This window comes from Tiliqua scincoides, chromosome 3 (genome assembly GCF_035046505.1).
Source record: "Tiliqua scincoides isolate rTilSci1 chromosome 3, rTilSci1.hap2, whole genome shotgun sequence".
NCBI classification, from domain to species: domain Eukaryota; kingdom Metazoa; phylum Chordata; class Lepidosauria; order Squamata; family Scincidae; genus Tiliqua; species Tiliqua scincoides.
The window spans coordinates 203,923,893-203,946,286 of record NC_089823.1 but is presented as its reverse complement, the minus strand read 5'-3'; the positions used below and the strand labels follow the sequence as shown (position 1 = coordinate 203,946,286).

At 42.3% G+C, this 22,394-nt stretch overlaps 1 protein-coding gene across 1 annotated transcript in view; it reads right to left on the bottom strand.

The window, feature by feature from the left end:
- PXYLP1 (2-phosphoxylose phosphatase 1) overlaps positions 1-22,394 on the bottom strand; it is an 88,980-nt gene that overhangs the window by 9,533 nt on the left and 57,053 nt on the right. Inside the window, exons 3-4 of the mRNA XM_066621043.1 lie at positions 19,031-19,192; positions 16,152-16,278 (exon numbers count right to left, since the gene is read on the bottom strand). Coding sequence (XP_066477140.1) covers positions 16,152-16,278; positions 19,031-19,192 — 289 coding nt within the window. The remainder of the gene's footprint in view (positions 1-16,151; positions 16,279-19,030; positions 19,193-22,394) is intronic.

Genomic DNA, 22,394 nt, shown 5'->3' with positions numbered 1-22,394 from the left:
ATATCAACACATTCAATAATTTGCTATTAAGAATGATTGCAAGAGTGGTTGCCGTGTTTATTTATTTATACAGGCATTTATATACCGCCTTTCTTTGGTCATCAGATTTCTCCTCAGACTTTAATCCAAGGCGGTTTACATAAGCAGGCTGTTCTAAACCCCCGTAGGGATTTTTACAATTGAATAGTTCCAGTCTTTCATAGAACTCCTCGTTCCAGCTGGATTCCTTCCCGGTCTGGCCTCTCTCTGGCCCTTCGCCTCCCACGCTCCACTTGAGGACAACTCCTCTCTGCCACCGAGGGTCAGCTCATCAGTATACCAGCGTGTCATCAGTTCTCGGGTACTTCTGGTTGTTTCAAACTGGCAGCCTCAGATCTTCAGGCATACAAGGCAGCAGCTCTACCAACTGAGCCAGACCTCCTGCCCAATGACAAACATGATGGGTTGAAAGCTTTTGATTAGATACTGGACCAGTGGTGTAACTAGGTCATTTGATACCCAGGGCCCATAAATTTTTGTCACCCCCATACAACTTAGGGTGCAATCCTGAGCAGATAGGTCAACACAAGTCCCTTGCGCCAGCCCACCATCGTTAAAAGTGCCATAAAACACTTTTGCGCTGACCTAAGTGAGGTTAGGCTGGCTCATAGAAATGCGCTGGCCTCCCCACTCTGGCACAGGCCCCAGGGAACAGATGAGTTGTTTGGCCAAGCTCAGCCAACACAGGGGCATGGGGAAGGCGCGCAGTGGGCGGTCCTGGGAGCAGGTAGGCAGGGAGTGGGAGGCAGGTGCCAGGATCTGGATGTTATACCAGTTCCCAAGTAGCCTGGGCACGCCCCGGGCTGCTCAGATTTGCACCACTTATGTCGGTGGTGCGAATTCGAGTAGCCCTATTGAGGCTGAAGTAGCTTTTCCCGGGTACGGGGAAGCAATTCCTCTTGCCCCAGGCTGAGCCACTTTGTACCCGAAACTTGCACAGGCCCACTGGCCTGCCTGTTCCAGTGCAAGTTAGAACTGCGCTGTTAATCATTTTTTTTTTTCACATTTTTATACCATCTTTCCTCTAAGGAGCTCAGCCTGGTGTGCATGGTTCCTCCCCTTATTTTGTCCTCACAATAACCCTGTGAGGTAGGCGAGACTGAAAGATAGTAATAGCCATGACATGAAATGAATAATAATAATAATGGCCAGAAAATAAATGCAGTATTTCCCCACAAGCAAGGGATGAAATTCTGCATCAAATGGTATATAACATGATAGTATTACTCCTAAAAGCCACAATTTCGATCACTAGGGTGTCATCCCCCCCCCCCCCCCAAGGATGTCTCACTGGTCTGTTTTGAGTTAAGGCAGTGGTTCTCAAACTTTTAGCACGGGGACCCACTTTTTAGCATGACAATCTGTTTGGGACCTACCGAAAGTGATGTCATGTCCAGGAGTGATATCATAAAGCAAATTCAAATAAATTATAAATAATTAAATTTTTTTTAGAAAAAAACAAATAAGGGGAAACCAGTCCTGTTCCACCAAGTGAATTTCCTCTGTAGCCTGCTGGCAATAACATCCCCCCCCCCCTCAACAAAAAAAATCAGTAAGATTTTCAGGCCTTCCCAGTGCACAGTCCAATTTAAGTTCTTATATTTAAATCATATCGCTATCAGGACCCACCCAGCTTTACAAGTATAAAATAGAAAAAATTCACCTTACCAGTTCAAGCCTCTGTTTTACTCTTTTTATGGGGGAGGTTGCCTTCTGGAGCATTTGTTGAGCTCCATATTCATCAGATCGGGACCATTCTGGTGGCCTCACATTCTCCTTTGCCTGACCTGACCACAAGCCAAGACACACTTGCTTACTTGTTAATAAATGCGACCATTTGGCTTACTTTTGCTTTCCTTGGGGCTCAAAACATTCGTCAATTTACCTTGGAGGGAGAGACTTCCTTCTTGGGTGATTTTTGGGGGCTGCGTTCATCCGATCAGGACCATTCCAGTGTTTTCCTCTCAGCCTGCCCTTTCCGATGGACTAAGGTAAGTTTATCTATTTGTGAGTAAACATGCGATATGGCTCAGTTTCACTTTCCAGAGAGCTCCATGCATTTTTGTTTTCTGGTTTTTTGGTCATAACTTTTGATGGAATGGAGATACAGTTTTTCTCATTGCATTCTGCTGTAAATTTCGCATTGAATGGTATATGACAAGATAGTATTATTCTTAAAAACCGCAATTTTGGTCACTTGAAGCATCACCCCTCCCCAAAGCTGGCACCTAGGGCGGACGACCACTTGCTAGTTACACCACTGTATTGGACTAAGATAGAGTTAGATGAGCAATAGATTCAATTTCACTTCAAGAAGGAAAATAAGGAAGAACACTGAAACTGAGAACATGCACAAAAGGTACAATCTAGTAAGAATTAGGCACTTAGATCCTCTTGAAAAAAATCACTGTAGCTTACAACTCAACCCAATACAAAATTAAGGCTCACTGAATGGCACCTACTCTGAAAGTAAAGTGCTATTCATGTTACATTCAATGTATATACAATTTGTGAACAGTATACACATTACTGTTGATTCATAAGCATGTATTCACATCAGCAGTACATGTGATCAGTACTTTCAACTCTGCACCAGAAAACAGAAAACTCCTGCCCTAAAGCTGGGCACCTGGAAAGTTAGGACAAAGACACCTGGCTTCTCTGACAACCTGCAAGAAATAGACGATGCCCGCAAAACAGCTGTCATCGACATGGAGCTGAGCAGACTGCAGATGGACATTGTTGCCCTTCAAGAGATGAGGCTGCTGGATTCAGGATCTGTCAAGGAGAGAAATTTCTCATTTTTCTGGCAGGGAAAACCACTAACCGAGACCAAGGAACATGGTGTTGGCTTTGCAGTCAGAAATACCCTGCTGAAATCCATCATCCCACCTTCTGCAGGAAGTGAAAGAATTTTGTCCCTGCAGCTCCACTCATCAGCAGGACTTGTCACTCTCATCAGTTCATATGCACCGACTCTGTCACCTTCAGCAGAAGCTAAAGACAAATTCTATGATGACCTGGCCACCGCTATCAAGAAAATTCCCAAAAAAGAGCCATTGTTCATCCTTGGCTATTTCAATGCTAGAGTTGGTGCTGATCACAGTTTGTGGCCCACTTGCTTAGGCCAGTTCAGCACTGGGAGGATGAACGAAAATTGCCAACGCCTGCTAGAGCTTTGCTGTCATCCCGGTCTCTGCGTCAGCAACACTTTCTTCAACACGAAGCCCCAACATAGTCTCTTGGAGACACCCAAGATCAAAGCACTGGCACCAGCTCGACCTGATTCTCACCAGACGCTCCAGCCTTCCCAACATCAAGATCACATGCAGTTACCAGGGTGCTGCCTGTGACACTGACCACTTCCTGGTGTGCAGCAGAGTGAAACTGCTAACTAAGTGACTGTATCACACGAAAAAGGAAGAAAGACTTCGCACTGACACCAGCAAGACCCGGGACCAGGGAAAAGTAGAGGAATTTGCACGAGCACTTGAGGAATCTTTTCGAGGTCCGGCCGATGCAGATGCATCCAACAGATGAGAACATTTCAAAAATGCCATTTACAACATTTTTCATTTCTCATCCATTTCTCATCCAACAGATGAGAACATTTCAAAAATGCCGTTTACAAAAATGCCATTTAAATTGAACTGGGTACTGGGTAGGGCTGAAAGCCTTCTGGATTTGGGGGGGGGGGGGCATTGCAGGCAGACTACAGAGGAAATTCACTTGGTGGACCAGGGCTGGCTTCTGCTTATTTAATTATTTGTTTTACTTTAATTATTTGTTCTTATTTTAATTTGCCTGATGATGTCACATCCACCATGACATCACTTCTGGTGGGTCTTGGACAGATTGTCATTCTAAAAAGTGGGTCCCAGTGCTAAAAGTTTGAGAACTGCTGCAATAAGGTGTTAGTAAGTTGACACCCGGGGGGGGGGGGTTGACACCACTAGTGACCAAAGTAACTAAAATCACATTTTGGAGGAATAATACTATCGTGTTATATATCAATCAATGTGTAATTTCATGCAGAATGCAATGAAACAAACCGAATTGACATATCTGTGTTCTATCAAAAGGTACAGCCAAAAAACCAGTGGAGGTGGGGCGATGGTACATCACCACGCCCACCATCTGGGTTGTCGCCCTGCCCACTGCATGGGGGTGATGCGCTGGCATCCTGCACCAGGTGACGCAAACGCTAGTGAAGCCACTGGCTCGCAGCAAAGTCCAGTAGACTGCCAGGAGATGTGCTAACGACTACTGGATCCAGCTCTGCTCCCAGATAGCAGCTGACACGGGCAACATCAAAGGGATGTATGATGATATCAAGCAGGCCCTAGGTCCAACACAGAAGAAAATTGCCCCTCTGAAGTCTGCCACAGGTGAGGTCATCCAGGATCGGACACAGCAGATGGAACGCTGGGTGCAGCACTACTCTGAGCCATATTCCCGAGAAAATGCAGTAACCAAGGAAGCACTGAACAATATCGAGTGCCTGCCTGTGTTGGAGGAGCTTGACAGTGAACCAGCCTTAGCAGAACTTCATGTGGCCCTGGACTCCCTCGCCTCTGGCAAGGCACCTGAGAAAGACAGCATCCCTGCTGAAGTCCTAAAGTGGTTGGCAACCTTCAGTCTCGAAAGACTATGGTATAAGCCTACAGCACCTGGTATTCCCAGGTGGTCTCCCATTCAAGTACTAACCAGGCCTGACCCTGCATAGCTTCCAAGATCAGAAAAGATCAGGCATGTGCAGGGTAACAGTTACTGTCAGCAAAGAGATCATCGCCACTGAGCTGCATGAAATCCTCTGCCTCTGCTGGAGAGAAGGTGGAGTACCACAGGACATGAGGGATACAAACATCTCCATGCTGTACAAGAACAAAGGCGACAGGGGTGGCTGCAATAACTACCATAGCATCTCTCTCCTTAGTGTTGTAGGAAAGCTGTTTGCTCGAGCTGCACTGAAGAGGCTCCAGGTACTTGCAGAGAGCATCTACCCAGAATCGCAGTGCGGATTCCAAGCCAACAGGTCCACCACCGATATGGTATTCTCCCTTAGACAGCTGCAGGAGAAATGCAGAGAACAATGACAGCCACTCTATAGCCTTCATAGATCTGACAAAGGCTTTCGACCTGGTCAGCAGAGACGGCCTCTTCAAGATTCTCCCCAAGATCAGATGTCCACCCAGGCTCCTCAGCATCATGAGGTCTTTCCCATGAGGACACGAAGGGCACTGTAGTCTTTGATGGCTCCACATCACACCCCTTTGACATCCGAAGCGGAGTGAAGCAGGGCTGTGTTCTCGCGCCTACCTTGTTTGAGATTTTCTTTGCTGTCCTGCTGAAGCAGGTCTTTGGAACTGCAACAGAAGGCATCTATCTCCGGACCAGATCAGACGGAAAGCTCTTCAACCTCTCCAGACTGAGAGCAAAGTCCAAAGTCCAGCTGAAATGTCTGCGTGACTTCCTCTTTGCCAATGATGCAGCTGTCACCGCCCACTCTGCCAAAGATCTCCAGCAGCCCATGAACTGTTTTAGCAAGACCTGCCAAGACTCTGAACTGACTATCAGCCTGAAGAAAACACAGGTCATGGTTCATGATATGGAATCACCTCCCTGCACTGCAATCTCTGCGCATGAACTGGAGGTTGTCCACGACTTTGTGTACCTTGGCTCAACTATCTCCGACACTCTTTCTCTCGATACCGAGCTCAACAAACACATTGGTTAAGCAGCTACAACATTTTCCAGACTCACAAAGAGAGTCTGGTCCAACAAGAAGCTGATGGAGCATACCAAGATCCAGGTCTACAGAGCTTGTGTCTTGAGTACACTTCTGTACTGCAGCGAGTCATGGACTCTTCGCTCACAACAGGTGAAGAAGCTGAATGCTTTCCACATGTGCTGCCTCCAACGCATCCTCGGTATCACCTGACAGGACAAAGTTCCAAACAACACAGTCCTGGAACGAGCTGGAATCCCTAGCATGTATGTACTGCTGAAACAGAGATGCCTGCGTTGGCTTGGTCATGTCGTGAGAATGGGCGATGGTTGGATCCCAAAGGATCTCCTCTATGGAGAACTTGTGCAAGGAAAGCACCCTACGGGTAGACCACAGCTGCGCTACAAGGATATCTGCAAGAGGGATCTGAAAGCCTTAGGAATGAACCTCATGGGAAACCTTGGCCTCTGAGCATTCTGCTTGGAGGCAGGCTGTGCAGCATGGCCTTTCCCAGTTTGAAGAGACACTTTGCCAACAGACTGAGGCAAAAAGGCAAAGAAGGAAGGCCCACAGCCAGGGAGACACACCAGGGACAGACTACATTTGCTCCCAGTGTGGAAGGGATTGTCACTCCCGAATTGGCTTTTTCAGCCACACTAGACGCTGTGCCAGAACCACCATTCAGAGTGCGATACCATAGCCTTTCGAGACTGAAGGTTGCCAACAACATTACCCTATCATGCAGCGTGGCTGAGACAGGAGTCACTTTCTTCGAGTCAAAGACCTGGCTCCAATGCACCTTTCTACATGGGCACACAACTGACAAATTCATATACAGTAAGCAATAACCTGATTCTGTCATGCTGCATCTTCAGTAACTGCAAAGCACATGTCGATTTATTCATTGCACCAAAAAAGAAGCATATTTCTAGTGATGATAACTGCAATACACCGATCAGAAGTGCCATAAGGAGGCTCATAAGGGCTCAGCTGCAAGGCAAATACTACTGTTTAACTTTGATGAAATGGTTCAATGCTTTTCTTGGGGTATCTAAGGGTTTTCTTTGTCCTGCAAAAGGTGTTTCCTCCTGTGGAGGGAGTTCTCATTCCAAAGCAAGTACTCCTACAGCAGGAAGAGTACTTCTAAAGAAAGAAGGAAATCTTAGGTTACCAACCATAAGCTTCTGCCAAGTCTAATAAAACCAAAAGGAAGTCTACCTGCCAGCACTACCTTTACTCTGTTCTTCCAAAGACTAAGGACAGAAGAAACAAGTTTGACCCACACTCTACACAAGCAGCTAAAAATAATCTTATTACTTTAAAAAAGGAACTCCTAAAAGAATGTTAACAGTTACTCTCGGAACAAGTGATGATGAGTAGACAGGTTTTCCCCATTTTAAGATGAATACACTACAGTTATTATTTGAAAGAAAAAATAAGTATACTGTCCGCAAATATCTGTTATTTTTTTAATAAATCAAAACAGCAATATGGCTTAATGTGCCCATAAGAACAGTGGAATGTACCTGGAGAAGATGCCAAGAAATAATATTTCCACTCAGTAGTTACATCTGTGCATCCCCCGAGGTGATCATTTCACAGTCCTTCTGCAAACATGTACAAAAATATAGCAACACAGACACTGACTGAAGATCAAGGCTATAATCCTACATGCAATGGCACTTACTTCTGAGTGCACAAACATAGATTTGTGCTGTAAATCACTTGGTTATCTATTAAAATGATAACCTATTAAATCTATTAAATGATTATTAAATCTATTAAAATGAATGGGGAACATGAATTTGAGCATGCACATACTCGTAGTAGTGCTGCCTTTGGCTAATAAACTGACAGAAGAGCTTGCGCTACCATCAGGAATATTTCAAGACAAACTTGAATCGATATCCACCAGTAAGACTGGAGCCTGAACGTTAGGGACCCAACAAGCAAACAATCTGAAGTCCCTCTGCAAGCATAAGGCCCAGCAGAGTGCCCTGCTCCAGCTTGTTCCCCACCCCATAGCTCAGCTTACCTAGAGGCTGGGGGGTGGACCCCCTTGCTCCCAGCTTGGTATCCAGCAGCAGCCTCACCATTGGGGAGCACTTTCAAATCTAGCCACATATGCCCCTAGGGAAGGACAGAAAGAGAAAATGCCCATATGGGCAAACACAGTGGCCAGTGTGGTTGGGCCTATCTTGCTCTGGGACAGCAAAGCCGCCAGTAGAGAGCAAGATGGCAGGGCAGGAAGTACTGCTACCACTACTCCAACTCTAGTTACTGACTGCATCATCAGTCCATCCTTTTTGCCTTCCCAGATAGCAGGGTAGGTAAAAACCAAAACTGCTCAGGCTACTCCCTTTGTCAGGATCCCAGAAGCACTGAGAAGGAGCAATCTGAGCCTCCTCTCTTACCTTTCTGGATGACCAGGAAGGAAAGCAGGACAGCAGGCTTTGCATTCTCTCTGCAGTCCAAGAGGGCTGAGGAATGCCACCATATAATGACAGATTAAATTGGTCTCTTGCTATCTCTGATCCCTGGCTCTCTGGCAAATGGGTGTACTCAAGAGGCCCTGTAGATGCTGGGGCTTCTGAGGAAGCTCAATTGTGAATTTTAGGAGTAGGTTACCTCAGAATGCCAGATGCAAGGGAGGCCACCAGGATGCAAGTCTTTTGTGTGCTCCCTGAGGCATCTGCCCACAATGTGGGCCATTGTGAAATACAGGAAGCTGGGACGGATAGGCCTTTGGCCTGATCCAGCGGGGCTCTTCTTATGTTCTTATGGATGAGGAAGATAAGAGAAAGAAGCAAGTGCTGCAGTCAGTCACTTGAGTGACTTGGGTAGCTGTAGGTCAGCTGCTTGGTGCTCCAGCCAGATGCCCTATCCGACTCCTGACAGTACCTATGTTTATTAGGTTTGGTTTGTTAGAAGGTGGCATGTTGCTGGTTCATTGGAAGAGTCTCTTTGGTTCACCTTCAGTATCTATTTCATCTTTGGTTTTAATGGGGAGCAAGAACACTAGGCATAATAGAGTCGATTACACTTGAAGAAAAGCCATTACTACTCACAAACGTTTGCAAGGATGGCAAAACATAACATTGGTTTCCTATTCTCCTATTATCTAAAAAGCCCTGGAGGAACAAGAAAGAAGTATATCCAGCCATACAGTCAATTATTTGTTGGCAGTATTTACATGAAAACATGGTCAGGGCCCATCAGTTTAAGCTAATGTGGGAGATATGAGAGCAGATCATCTGCATTACAAAATAAGCTTAGTAATAGCAGTTTCTAGTGGAGAAGCTAGCAGTGCTTAACCTTTTTCCCCACTCTAGACTGCACCCTCAAGCTGTTTTTTCCTGGCATGATTCTAGATGTACATTCACCCTCACAAACTTGTATCTGGAAGTCAAACAGGGTGGGAAGCAACTTAAAGGATTTCAGGGAAATGAACTGTGGGCAGGAAAATGATTAAGAATGCCACTCCCATTACTTCTCTACTTAAAATGTCAGCTCTCTGAATCTGCTTCTCTTAAAAAACAGAAGTCCCTGGACTATTGTGAGATATGTTCAGGTATAATGTGCAGTTTGCGCCTAAGGGGACTCCCTCCATTACTTCCTCTCTCATTTCTGAATATGCATGCTTTCACATATATTCCTGCCACCACAATCACTCAGATCTGTGCACAAACACAGTATTAGGCTACCAATAGGAGCTCCTGTCTTCATTCATCTACCCAACTCCACTGCTTCTCCACTGCCATGGATTTGAAAATGGGGAAAGCAGAGTAGAGAGGTGGTGTCAAAGAAAGTATATTGGTGGCCTAGGCCACCACTGTCTTCATCCTTGCACTTCATCTTCCATTTTATTTCATGTTCACATCAACAGAACAGGAAGAACAGCCCAGGCAGAGGTTGGCACCACACTAGTTAAAGCAGGAGATTATCTGATGTGTGCTGCCTCAAGTGCCAGGAGGCTCAGATGCCGTTTGCAAAGGCTAGTAAATGAAGATGCTCGCATATTTAAGGAATACCTCCTGATATACAAGTACACTAACAAGATCAGAGAGTGGTCGTGCTGGTGGGCACATAGACGGTTAAAAGGTAGTAGAATTTCAGATGCTGCTTGGCCAATTACTTTTCCCAAGAATTTCTGTTTTATTCAGATTATTCATTTTACTGTTGAATTGGCCAATTTACAGATGCGGCAGGAGACGGAGTATCCAGGCAACCCTGTGAAGGTTGCTGGGACTGAACAGAAAGAAAGAAATTGCTCTGGTTAGTTTGAGAGATTAAGCCTCCAGAGAGATACTTAAAATTTAAGTTGCATAAAATCATGGAAGAATCAAAATGCAAGAGATTAATTATGCAACTTTGCCTCCCTTTTCTGGATAATACAGTGAGTTGGAGATGTACTCAGGGCTAATTCAATGCTTTCATAGGTGTTTTTTTTTTAACTCATTAAATTGTCAGCTTGAAGAAGTTCATTATTTGTAAAATCTGTAACTTCATGTTTTATAATACTGTAGACAGAGTTTCTAATTGAAGATTGCAGTTATATTTGTTTTTCTTATTTTCATGCATTTCTGATATACATGGTGACCCAAAAGTAGGTGAACAGTAGGTGGAATAAATGTTATCATTTACTGTCCACCTACTTTTGGGTCACCCTGTTTTACACACTGATAGAGCTTTAACTGTACTATTTGACCAACTTCTAACAGGATCTTACTGATTGTTGCCAATGGCCTATTTGAAAGTAAATTGTTAAAAGGTCAGAGCTTTAGCTTCAATTTCCTGTTAATATTACACCTTTGGTTCTATGCTTCTCTGAGAGCATGAACAAATACCTACATCCAAGCAGAATGTCTATGATTCTCCCCCTTACACACACACAGACACACACACACAGATGGACGAACTGCATGTTTGAACTATATAACTATCTTCTATAGCAGGCAGCTTTTCATACATATAAAGGGTAGTTTTGATTCTATGCAACAAGCTGTCACAGCTAGGAAAAATGGCCATGGCCCAGTGGGAGAACACATGTCCTACATGCCGAGGGTCCCAGGTTCAATCCCTGTCATTCCCAGGTAGGGCAGAGAAAAAATTCCTATCTGTGACACTGTCAGTCTGTGTTGACCCTGATGGCTTAGGCCCAAATCCTAAACAACTTTCCAGCAATGGGACATGTGCTGCATCCTGCATTTGGGTGCCGCTCATGGAAGCCTTCTAAAAGTAAGGGAATACTTGTTCCCTTACCTTGGAGCTGCATTGTCCTTATGTCAGTGCTGAAAAGTGGGTTAGGATTGCACTCTTAGATGGACCCAGTTAAGTATAAGGCAACTATCTACGAAACAGCTATCCAATTTTAACACAAACAACAGGCAGAACTAGGTAACAGGGCTTGCCCTTGCCTTTATAAAACTGCATATATAGAAGGGGTTTTCTTTAGCTACTCTGTACTGTTTCTTATGAAACTAAACTGTGGAATTCTGAACAAAATTTAATCAGATACCATATCTGTTACATTCAAAATTAAAACAAAAACAAAGTGTTCCATATTTGAATTCTGGGTGGGGGAAAACCAAAAATAAAACAAAAACCAAACATTGCCATAAAAAGTTAATCATACTGATGAGCAAAACACAAAAACATGTTTTTCCCCTCTAGAAATCTACCTTGATTTTTGAAATGAAAATGTTAATTGAGATTTGACAGGAGAAATCTCCAAGGATTTAGTCTTTTTCTTACATTCATTCCACACTATTTATACACCACAATTCTTAATTCACAAAGCCCAAGCAAGACCCCCCTAAGCTATCCTGCCTACCCATTAGAAGTCCATAAGACTGCAGCATAATCTGCGTAATTAATGAACTCCATCTGTGGAATACTAAATGAAACAAAGAATGGGGCTGAATACAAATGGGATACTTATCACAAAGCCAAGTCCAAAACAGCTTAAATAAATACAAATTTAAATGAGAAAATAATTAAAACCTAAATGGCTGCCAATCTATATTTAAGAACTGTGCAGCAATTCTTCTGCTCTTTCAATTCTCATTACAAACATATGCTCTTCCATAAAAGCTGCTATGCCATTATCACTTGTGTACTTTTCTGCATTGCGATATCCAGTAAAAAGAACACCCAAAATAGTCTTGCGATTATTTAGTGACATATCCTGCTCCTTTGCCTGAACAGCTGCTGCTCTTTTCTTCCCTCTCCCATGATCCCACACGCACACACAACTCTGCCTTTCTCTCCTCCAGTCCCAAAGACGTCTTGCAGCGACAGACGAGAGAGGACTACGCATGCAGCCCTCATAGCACTTCATTAACACAGTGCAAAATTTCCATATAAACTATTTTGACCTACCCTGAAAAACAGTATACATCTAAAAAAACAAGTAAAAATTACAGAGCCAGTATGCATAGTTCTGCATGGAGCGTGTCTTGTATATAGCAAGTACAGTTTGCTAACTTGATGTTTGCCCAATTGCTCGTCTTAGGCAAGAAGAAAATTACATAGATGAACTAAAAAAAGGACTTGTGCTCTCCCTTACAGCTGATACTCCAAAAATGGAGATGCCATTTTGAGCACCACATGCTACTCTGTATCCTTTTCTGAAATCAGTCTGAGGAAGGAGATGTCACACATGTATATACATAACCCTCCCCCCAATCTAAACGCATTCATTTATACTCCATCTATTATATGGTCTTCTTCGAATATACCTCTCCCCTCTCTCATACACATACCCCTTTGTCTACAAGAAAAACCTTCAACAGAGCGCTATTACTTGAAATGATCTTTCTGCCTAAGTGAGTATATTTATATTGATCTCTCTATAATAGCAAGAAGAGTAGTCTGAAATCTGTGACTACCAGGCTTTTACATCCAGAAACGGTTATTAGTTTCCACTAGTTACAAACAGCCTCCTGAGGAAATCTGGGTCCCAGAAAACTGGAAGTTTTGGAACACTGGTGTATCTGTTTTCTGAGAAGCTCTAGACCAGACATTCTCAACAAGAGACATATGGCCCCCTGGAGGACCCTGGCTCATTTGAAGGGGATTTTGTATCCCCTTTTGACAGGGGAGCACTGGAACCTGAGAAGAGCTCCAAAAGTGGGGCACAGCCAAAAAAAATCTTTAGAATGGATGCTCATTAACCATGACTAGTTTAGCTGCAAAGAACTATAAATGGATTTGATTCTACATAGCTGAGAGACCAACCCTTCCCCTATGTGCCATCACAATACTTACAGTCAACTCTTGATAGCAATTTCCACACATGAAATACAAGTAACAGAGGTAAACAGATGTTTTATGATCTGTTAGGTAGAAAAGACAAGGTATGTTTCACAAGTATCATAAAACCATTTAGACAGGGATGTAGCAGCTTGGGTTTCCTATTAATGGAGTTACTGAATGAAAGATGGAGTTCCAGAAGTTCAGTCCCAAGAATATAAAAATGCTGTTGTTGGGTAGTTCATCTGCACCAGAAGATGCTGACTGGCTTGCTTTGCCTGGGGTTGCTGTTTGTGTGAAAAACCAGGGAGTATTAGATCTGGCTGACTCTCTGGAGGCCCATGTGGCACAAAATTCCTTTCACCTGCTATGGTTCACGTACTAGCTCTGAACTCTCCTGGAACCTGAACTTTCTCTCAGCCCGAAGTAAGAGTGTTAGAACTGGCTCTGGAAAAATTCAATTTTGGCTCCAAAATCCATCTATTTTGGTGGCATAGAACTGAGCAGCCCCATTCTGGTCGCTGATGTGTTACCTGGGGAACACCATACAAGTGTCATGAAAGCAGTGAAGGCAAACATTTTTATGATTATAGGTTTAAATAGCTATTCATGTATTTTTGTTTCAGAAAATTCCCTACAGTTTGGTGATTTTGGTTAAGGAAGTAGATCCAAACAAATTTGCACCTGGAGTTTACTTGGTTATCTGCAGAAACTGACATCCTGCCAAGTACAAATCATGGTGAAGTCTTCAACACTTGATTTGCTGGATTCTTCTTAAAAGATTTTAGACAAGTTGAAAAAATAGCCATTTAATTACACACCACCACTGCATGCACGTAAATTCTGCAAAATGTTTTCTTTAATACAGTGCCATACCAGCAGACATTTTTAGAGCTTAGATTATCAAGCCCTGTAGGATTTCCAAATGGCATTGAATTATCTCTCTTCAATTAATGTTTCATTCCCTGGAGTAAGTTCATTAAAAATCCTATTATCGCAATTAGCAAATTACTCATTGCTTAACTTATTATGGAATTTAATTGCTTACTGTAGCCAATGCAATTTGGTAACACTGAGTAGGTCCAATGTAGAAGTAATATGTAATATACAAGCCCTACTTTAGTATTATTAAACTTTGCTTGGGAAAAGGTGTCTACTAAAGACACACTGTAAGTTGTTTTATCCTTCCTTTTTCTCTCCAAATGATGATTCCATTATAGTTTACCTGCTATAATATACAGAAAAAGTCATTCAATCATGGAAGCCTCTGTAAAAATCCTGATGATAAAACTCTAATGCTTATATCAGCCATTTTCAACCACTGTGCCGTGGCACACTGGTGTGCCGCGGGAATTTGGGAAAGGGTCATTTATCAATAGGACCATTAGGGGATGTGAGCCCCCACTGACAGCACAGTGTGCCTTGTCAATTGTCAAAAAGCTGATGGTGTGCCTTGACCATTTTAGTGCCTTGCCAGTGTGTCGAGAGATGAAAAAGGTTGAAAATCACTGGCTTATATTATCATTATGCATTCATTGCATGAAAACCAGGTTTGGCCTCAATAAGCATTGTTACAAGGGATACAACACAATTCAACATTTCAAACCTTTTTATCTACGTCAGCTATTCAAACATTTTACTTCCACAACCCACTTCCTTGGCTGCAGCCATCACATTGTGCCCAAGAAGGCGGAATCCGGGTCATGCCCCAAAATGCAAGGCCTCAAGGCATTATGGGGTGTGATGCAGCCCAAAGTGGGTTCTGCGCCAGTACTGCTTGGAAGCTGCAAGGCATTCTGGGCACATTGCAATCCACCAAAAACTGGGTCATGACCCACATTTTGAGAACCCCTGATCCTTGTTATTCTGTTCCTTGTAGTTTTGTGGAGCTCTAAAAAAAACAGTACAAAAAGACAACAAATGAAGAAGAAATCACCACTCATTTGTGTTTTCCAACAGGCTAACAGACAGAAATGAATCAGCAGAAAAATTTAGGCTCCAACTGCAGTACACAACCGTGAATGTCTTTTCTATTGTGTATCAAGATTTATTATTTTAACGATGCTATACAGAATGACTAAGCAGCAGTAACATCTATCATCTATACTAAAAAGAAGAATCAGTATTCCACATATCTGCATTTCAGACAGGCTTTGATGCCCATGAAAGACCCACCAAAGTGCAATGTTCAGAACTGGGGAAACGCAACTACCTTCCGATCAAGAAAGCTGGTGATTCTAATATTTATTTTTAGAAAGGCAATTGATTTTCCCTGTGTATTAAAAAAGACATGCTATCTTCCTGACACACAGGGCAACGTCTCAAACAGTCCTAAATTATGTGAGTGTGTGAGGTATGTGTGGTGGAAAGAGTAGGAGGAAATACTGTGAAGTTTGATCTGCTTCAAACTACAGTGGTGCCTCGCAAGACGAATGCCTCGCGCAACGGAAAACTCGCAAGACAAAAGCGTTTTGCAATTTTTTTGGTGACACGCAAGACGAATTTTTCTATGGCCGTGCTTCGCAAGACGAATTTTTTTTGCAAATTTTTGTTTGTTTGTTTGTTTGCAGTGATGCCTCGCAAGACGAAATTTTCGCAATACGAAACAACTAGCGGAACGAATTAATTTCATCTTGCGAGGCACCACTGTATCTCTATGTGTTCACTATCTCATGTTCTGCCTCTATCAGAGATACAGAGCATCTTCCCCTTCCAACCACCCTATGCACTAGGAAAGGGTGGGAGTGATCCTGGTAACAGTGGAGGAGAATGTGCAGTGAGCTTTCTCTCCTTGGTGTACCTGGGTTTCTAAAACTTACAGAGGAAGAAAAAGGCCACCTTGTTTGTATCCTTATTGGAAATTTAAGTCACCTATTGTAAGCAAGAGAAAATCCCTGATGTTTCCCGCAGTGAGAGAGAAGAAAAACACAGTCAGTGTTCTGTGTGAATGAATAGACTGTGCTATGGATACAAATATTAGAACATTATTTCATGTATGCTCACAGGTTTATACTGAGCCATACGGAAAAACACCCACTCACTTTCACTTGAGCACACATGTTCCACTGAACTTTATGCCAGTTGTACACTATTAAGGCCCACAGAGAAAAAAAAATTCAAGGAATATTACCTGTTAGTCATCAGTGTACAGTCAATATCTGGCCTTTTCATTTTGGGAATGGCATAGAGAGGGTATCGATCTCCATGGCGAATCAGCACATGAACAGACATCAATTTAAAATAGTGAGGTGCATGACCTAGAAAGACAAATTGATTCATAACAGACATTAATCATTTCAAAACCTAATTGCACCGAAGTGCTTATATTTAGTCACATGCAAAATGGAAGCAATGACCCTACTGATTTTTTTTTTTAACTGATTGCTGGTGCTGGGCATGACACAAAGGATCCCATAAATAGATGGATACAAACAAGTACTTACATAACATTAACATTTGCCACAATACTGATGCACTCAAAAACAGATAAACGTATCATTTTTATGTCCAGTTGCTTGTGGCCTTAACTAAGATACAATCATCCATCCAGATTGGGAGGCTTAGGAGGGGAAAGGGGAATTATTTCCTCTTCGCTTCAATAAGCCTCACACTCAAAAATGTGTCTCCTTTGAGCCATGCCAGCTCTTTAGCTGGTGCAAGTCCAAAGAGAAGAAAGGGGCAGTGAATTTGCTAAAAGTGTGGATAGGATCAGGCACACACCATCACTACCAGATCTACCTCCTCCAACAGCATCCCCGACATCTGTTCTTCTCCCCTCTCTGTGGTTTAAACAATCTCTACAAGCCAGGTTATCAAACTGTGTTTTGACCCTGGTCTAATATTTTGATTTGTAGGGCCTAACTACACCAGTTTCATGGTTCAGACATCACAGGAAACTGAGTTTCAAACAAAAAAGAAAGCTTTCCATTTCACCAGTTTGCAAATGGGAGAAGCAAACATGCAGCCTCATTTATTCCTTCCTTGATCATTCACAATTCATCTGAACTGGGCCATCCACTAACTAGTATGGATGTAACAGCAAACAAAGATACATTCTAAAGAGAGAACAACAAACAAAAACAGTCTGTAAAAATGAGGAAGCACGCAAGCCCAAGGCACATTTCTGTCCTCAAAGGGGTCACAGCTTGAATGATCCATGAAGAAAAAGCATGTATGTTAGCAGATACATTACACATCTTGACAACTTCGCCTCCCTATAAGCCTAACACATTTGTCACATAGTCATGGAAGAAACTATTCCTGAACCTCATTCAACCTTGCATACCTAGATTTCCAAGAACAAATGCTTACCAAGTTAAAGCCAATACACTAGTACCACAAAAGAAGCAAGCAAAAGAGTTATATTTTACAAGCTGATGAGCCAGATCCAACCTTCACAAATTTTATTTTTTTGGTCTCTGTTAAATAGCCATGCTTACTGACCACACTATTTATGATGAATGGAGGCAAAGAAATCCTTTCTGTATTGTAATTATCTCAGATCAGAGAAGGATTCTGAGAGCTGAAGCTTTTGGCCTATATCCACATCGGAAAGTTATCTTAAGAAACTTACCTAGAGCAAAGGAGGAGATATCACAATCTCCTGAAGAAAAAATATGCATGAGCACCAGAATTGCATATTAGTTGTCTCCTATGCCAATGGCAGTAAGACAGTAAAGATTTGGTAGGACTTCTTGAGGAAAACCCTACCTACTGAGAACTAGCAACTTTAGATTTCAATCTGAAATGCCCCTCACCAGATAAAACAGGTACATACAACTCATTTAATAATGGCCATTATGATAGTGTTTCCCAACCTGGGGGTCACAACCCCACCCCCCAGGACAGATGTCAACATTTCTGGGGGCGGGGGAATGCTACCCCCTCGAGGAGGGTAGTGACCCAAATGGGGACCCTTAGCTGCTGTTAATATAGTACTTCTGGATTTCACTGCCACTGCCAGCAAAGTGCCATACTAACAGCAGTTACAGGTTACTCGTCATGGACAGTAGCAACCTAAGGGGGTAGCGTCCCAACCAAACATTGGGAACAGTAAGCCTCTAAATATCACTTGGGGGGAGGGGAGGAACTGCTGCCTTCGTGCCAGCCTTGCAGGCTTCCCAGAACACCTGGGAAGACCCAGAAAAGGAAAAGTTACAAAAGAGAGCGACTAAAATTATTACTGGGCTGGGGCACCTTCCTTATGAGGAAAGGCTACCGCGTTGGGCCTCTTCAGCCTAGAAAAGAGGCGCCTGAGGGCAGACATGATTGAGACATACAAAATTATGCACGGGAAGGATAGAGTGGATAGAGAGATGCTCTTTACACTCTCACATAACACCAGAACCAGGGGACATCCACTAAAATTGAGTGTTGGGAGAGTTAGGACAGACAAAAGAAAATATTTCTTTACTCAGCGTGTGGTTGGTCTGTGGAACTCCTTGCCACAGGATGTGGTGATGGCATCTGGCTTGGACGCCTTTAAAAGGGGATTGGACAAGTTTCTGGAAGAAAAATCCATTACAGGTTACAAGCCATAATGGGTATTTGCAACCTCCTGATTTTAGAAATGGGCTACATCAGAATGCCAGATGCAAGGGAGGGCACCAGGATACAGGTCATGTCTTGTGTGCTCCCTGAGGCATTTGGTGGGCCATTGAGATACAGGAAGCTGGACTAGATGGGCCTGTGGCCTGATCCAGCGGGACTGTTCTTATGTACCTGGCTGCCCAACACTAGAAATGTGTGGAACTAAGTGGACCCTTGGTCTCATGTAGCAAGGCTCCCCTTACGTTCAGATTGAAAGACTGATTGGGCTGATTGTCAGGACTGAGGCTAAACAAGAAAAACAAGAAAGCAGTGTTCTTTGAGCGTTATAATAGAAGTGAAGCTTTATTCTGTAGTAATTTTCTTTGAGGACTGTTTTGAGAAGCCTATAAATCAAAAACCAAGTTACCATTACTCACCCAGAAACAAAAACCACAGACACTGACACTAGAATAAGCTTACCTTCCATGCTGCGTTCAGGTACGCTGGGAGTATTACAGTAAAATTGGGCTTCATAAATAGGATCTAGGGCAGGTGGTTCTGTCAATGGATCAGGCATTATTCTCTTTCGATTCTTGGAACTCAGTCCATCTTCTTTAACTGGGTTAACAGGGATCAGATGTACTGAAAAACACAATATTCATAGCGGGTTAAACATTTTTAAGCTAAAATCTTTCCCACATACATTCACTGTACGGATTTTGACTTTTTTGTACTTTTACGCATATAGGTTTGGGAAATGGCTGTGTGAGGTGCACTGCCTAATAGGTAGTGTGTCTCCATGCTCAGATTAGTGCTGGCTTTCAAGGCATATGCCAGTACCCACTTCCCTTTCTCTCTCTTTTTTTTAATTATTATGTTATTTATTTATTACAGGTACAGGTGAGGAAAATGTGTTAGACATAGGGCTGGGACTACACAGGTTACACATAAGGTATTGGCCATAGATTACAACATACATTGTTCCCCCCCCCCAAAAAAAAAAGCAATCTGAAACGACTAAAAAGAAAAATAGTCAATACAAAAGCCATATTTATCAATATAAAAATTTAGATTTATCTAAACAATTAATATTGTTTAACTAAAATTATCTATCCAGTCATAAAAAGGTTTCCAATATCTTCTTACTCTACCTAAATCTCTCTCATTCTTTCTGTTAAAACTTCCATTTCTGCTATTTCATAAGTTTTATCTATTAAATTTTCTCTAGCTGGAAAGTCTGTAGATTTCCAATTTTGCCCATACAATATTCCTGCTGCTGTGGCAATATATACAATAAGGTAATTCTTATATTGGTCTTTAATTTCTGATGTCACATTTAGGAGGAATATTTCCAGTTTGAATGCTAATACACAATTCAATATCTCTTGCAACAATATATGTATTATTTTCCAAATTTTTTTTTGGTTTTTCGCATGTCCAACACATATGATAAAAAGTTCCTTCAACGTCTTTACATTCCCAGCATTTATTTGATGACCCAGAATACATTTTTGCTAATTTCTCTGGAGAAACACCATCTATAAAACATTTTATATAAATTCTCTTTAAAAGACACCGCTTTAGTTATCTTAATATTTATATTTCAAATTTGTTTCCAATCTTCAATCAGTATATTATATCCAAAAAATTTTGCCCAGTGCACCACTGCATCTTTAACTGTCTCATCCTCCATTCTTATATTAAAAAATGTACAATTTTCTTCTTGAGATATTTCCCCTCATCAATCAAAAATATTTTATCGAAACTTATATCTTCTTCATAAAAACCTATTTTCTGGTCTTCTCACAATCTTGTTCTTATTCGCATCTTGTTCCATCAATCCAATTTTATTCCTTTCTCTTCTAACTCAGATTTACTTAAGATCAATATTCAATAAGTCACTGTATGGTTTATTTTGGTCTTTTTTAATCCAGTGCGGATTAGTTGCTATTTCAAGTGGTTTTATCCATCTGGGTAATTTAGAGTACATTTTGTATTTTATCTGTTCCCATATCCAAATTAAAGATCTTCATAAAATATGTTGCCTAAAATATCCATGCTGTTTAACATTATCATAAAACAGGAATGTGTGCCAGCCTATTTGTAAATCATGTGCTTCCAATATTAAAATTTTGGAATTCGGTACAAGTCCCCGTCTTTTATCCAGTTCCCACTTCCTTTTCTCTATCTTGGGGCAGTGTCAATAGCGTTAAACCGTCTGCCTTACCACCACAGTCTTCCACTTCTCATTCTTCTGCCCACCACCATTTTGACAGAGGTTAAATCTTTAACACTTTATAGATACAGGTTGAATCTCATTATTCAGTGTTCGTTCCCAGAACTCATGCAAAAAACACACTAAAGCAAATTAATTTAAAAAAACAAAGTCCCTTTACTCGGGTGATTTAAAAACAGCCTTGCTAGGCTTTTGAAATGCACACAGAGGCAATCAGTCTCTCTCCAGATTTCACTAGGAGGCAGCAATCCCTCCTTTTACCAGGAGCCCCAGGAAAGGGGAAAGAATGGAGATGATACTCACTGCCATTTAGCCTTCTTTCATGTGGTCAGGGGGAAGGAAGGGGCTTGCCTTGTGCCTGGAGAGAGAATGACTGATGGATTGTCAGCTGGCGGCCCTCTCTCGCATTAATGAGGCTATTGTCAAATGACTGTTTTCCTTTATTTAAAGGGTACTTCTCATCACATTGAGATAGGAAAATATGTGGATAATTAGTTTATACCTGTAATCACTTGCATGACTGTCTCTCTACAACAGTAAAAAGCAGTTTTTTAAACTGTGATTTTAAAGGGGTGCATTTTTTCCAGTCTCCAGGGATCAGCTCATTCCTTCTTGTTTGCAATGGCCATTCGTGTTGAGTCAAATCCGTGTATAAAAAATCCATGTATAACAAGGTTGGACCTGTATTGTATAATGTTATTGTTATTTATTCTAATTAATTGTGCCACACAATTTTCCTTATGGCAGAGGTTTCCAAACTGGGGGCACTGTGACACCCCAGATAGGGAAGCCCTGTTTCTTTTTCCTTAAGGGGCAGGATGATTGTGAAGCCAACAATGCAATCACCACGATCACACTACTGCTGGGAACAAAAAGTTTTTCTGTACTAACCTGTGTCAGCGCCAACCCTCCGCCAGCTTTTTGTGATGAAAACCAGAAGTTGTCTTTTTCACTATTCACAGCAGTTTGGAGGCATGGGGAGCCCTGCAGAGTGTCTGTGGGCTCACTAGGCCAGCCGGAGGTCCGGGAATGCCAGAGGTAAGTACAGAAAAACCCCTTTTGTCCCCAGTAGTGGCGCAATGTTGATGATTGAGTCGCTGCCTTTGCTCCTACCCCACAAGCATACACAGAGGTTTCCATACTCCCAGAGAGTTTGGGAACCACTGCCGTATGATGTTATGCATTTAGAGGGAATTTGGAATGGATTCGGAATGAATTAGAGTTTTTCCCATTTAATGTCATAATTATACTCATCCGGATATTTGTTATAAGGGCTATTTTCCGGAATGAATTGCATACAGATCATGAGAGAAGAGTGCACATCATTCACCTGAAGAATTCTTAACATGTAAATAAGCACAAATCAGAGAAGAGTTTCTTGATGCAAAGTCTGTTAAGATCACCAGTTTAAGTTGCCTTCATCCTATCATTTCCACCAACATTCCTGGAGGGCAGGGCAAAGCAATAAGTTTCTTCAGGAGCCGGGACAGGCGTGTAAAGCAGCCCCTTCCCCCTTGCCTTCAAAGCCATTCACAGCTGCAAAAGCAAAGTGGAAGCATCTCCTCCACAGCTTGTAAGCTAAGGGGGAGAAGCCACTTTACACAGGCA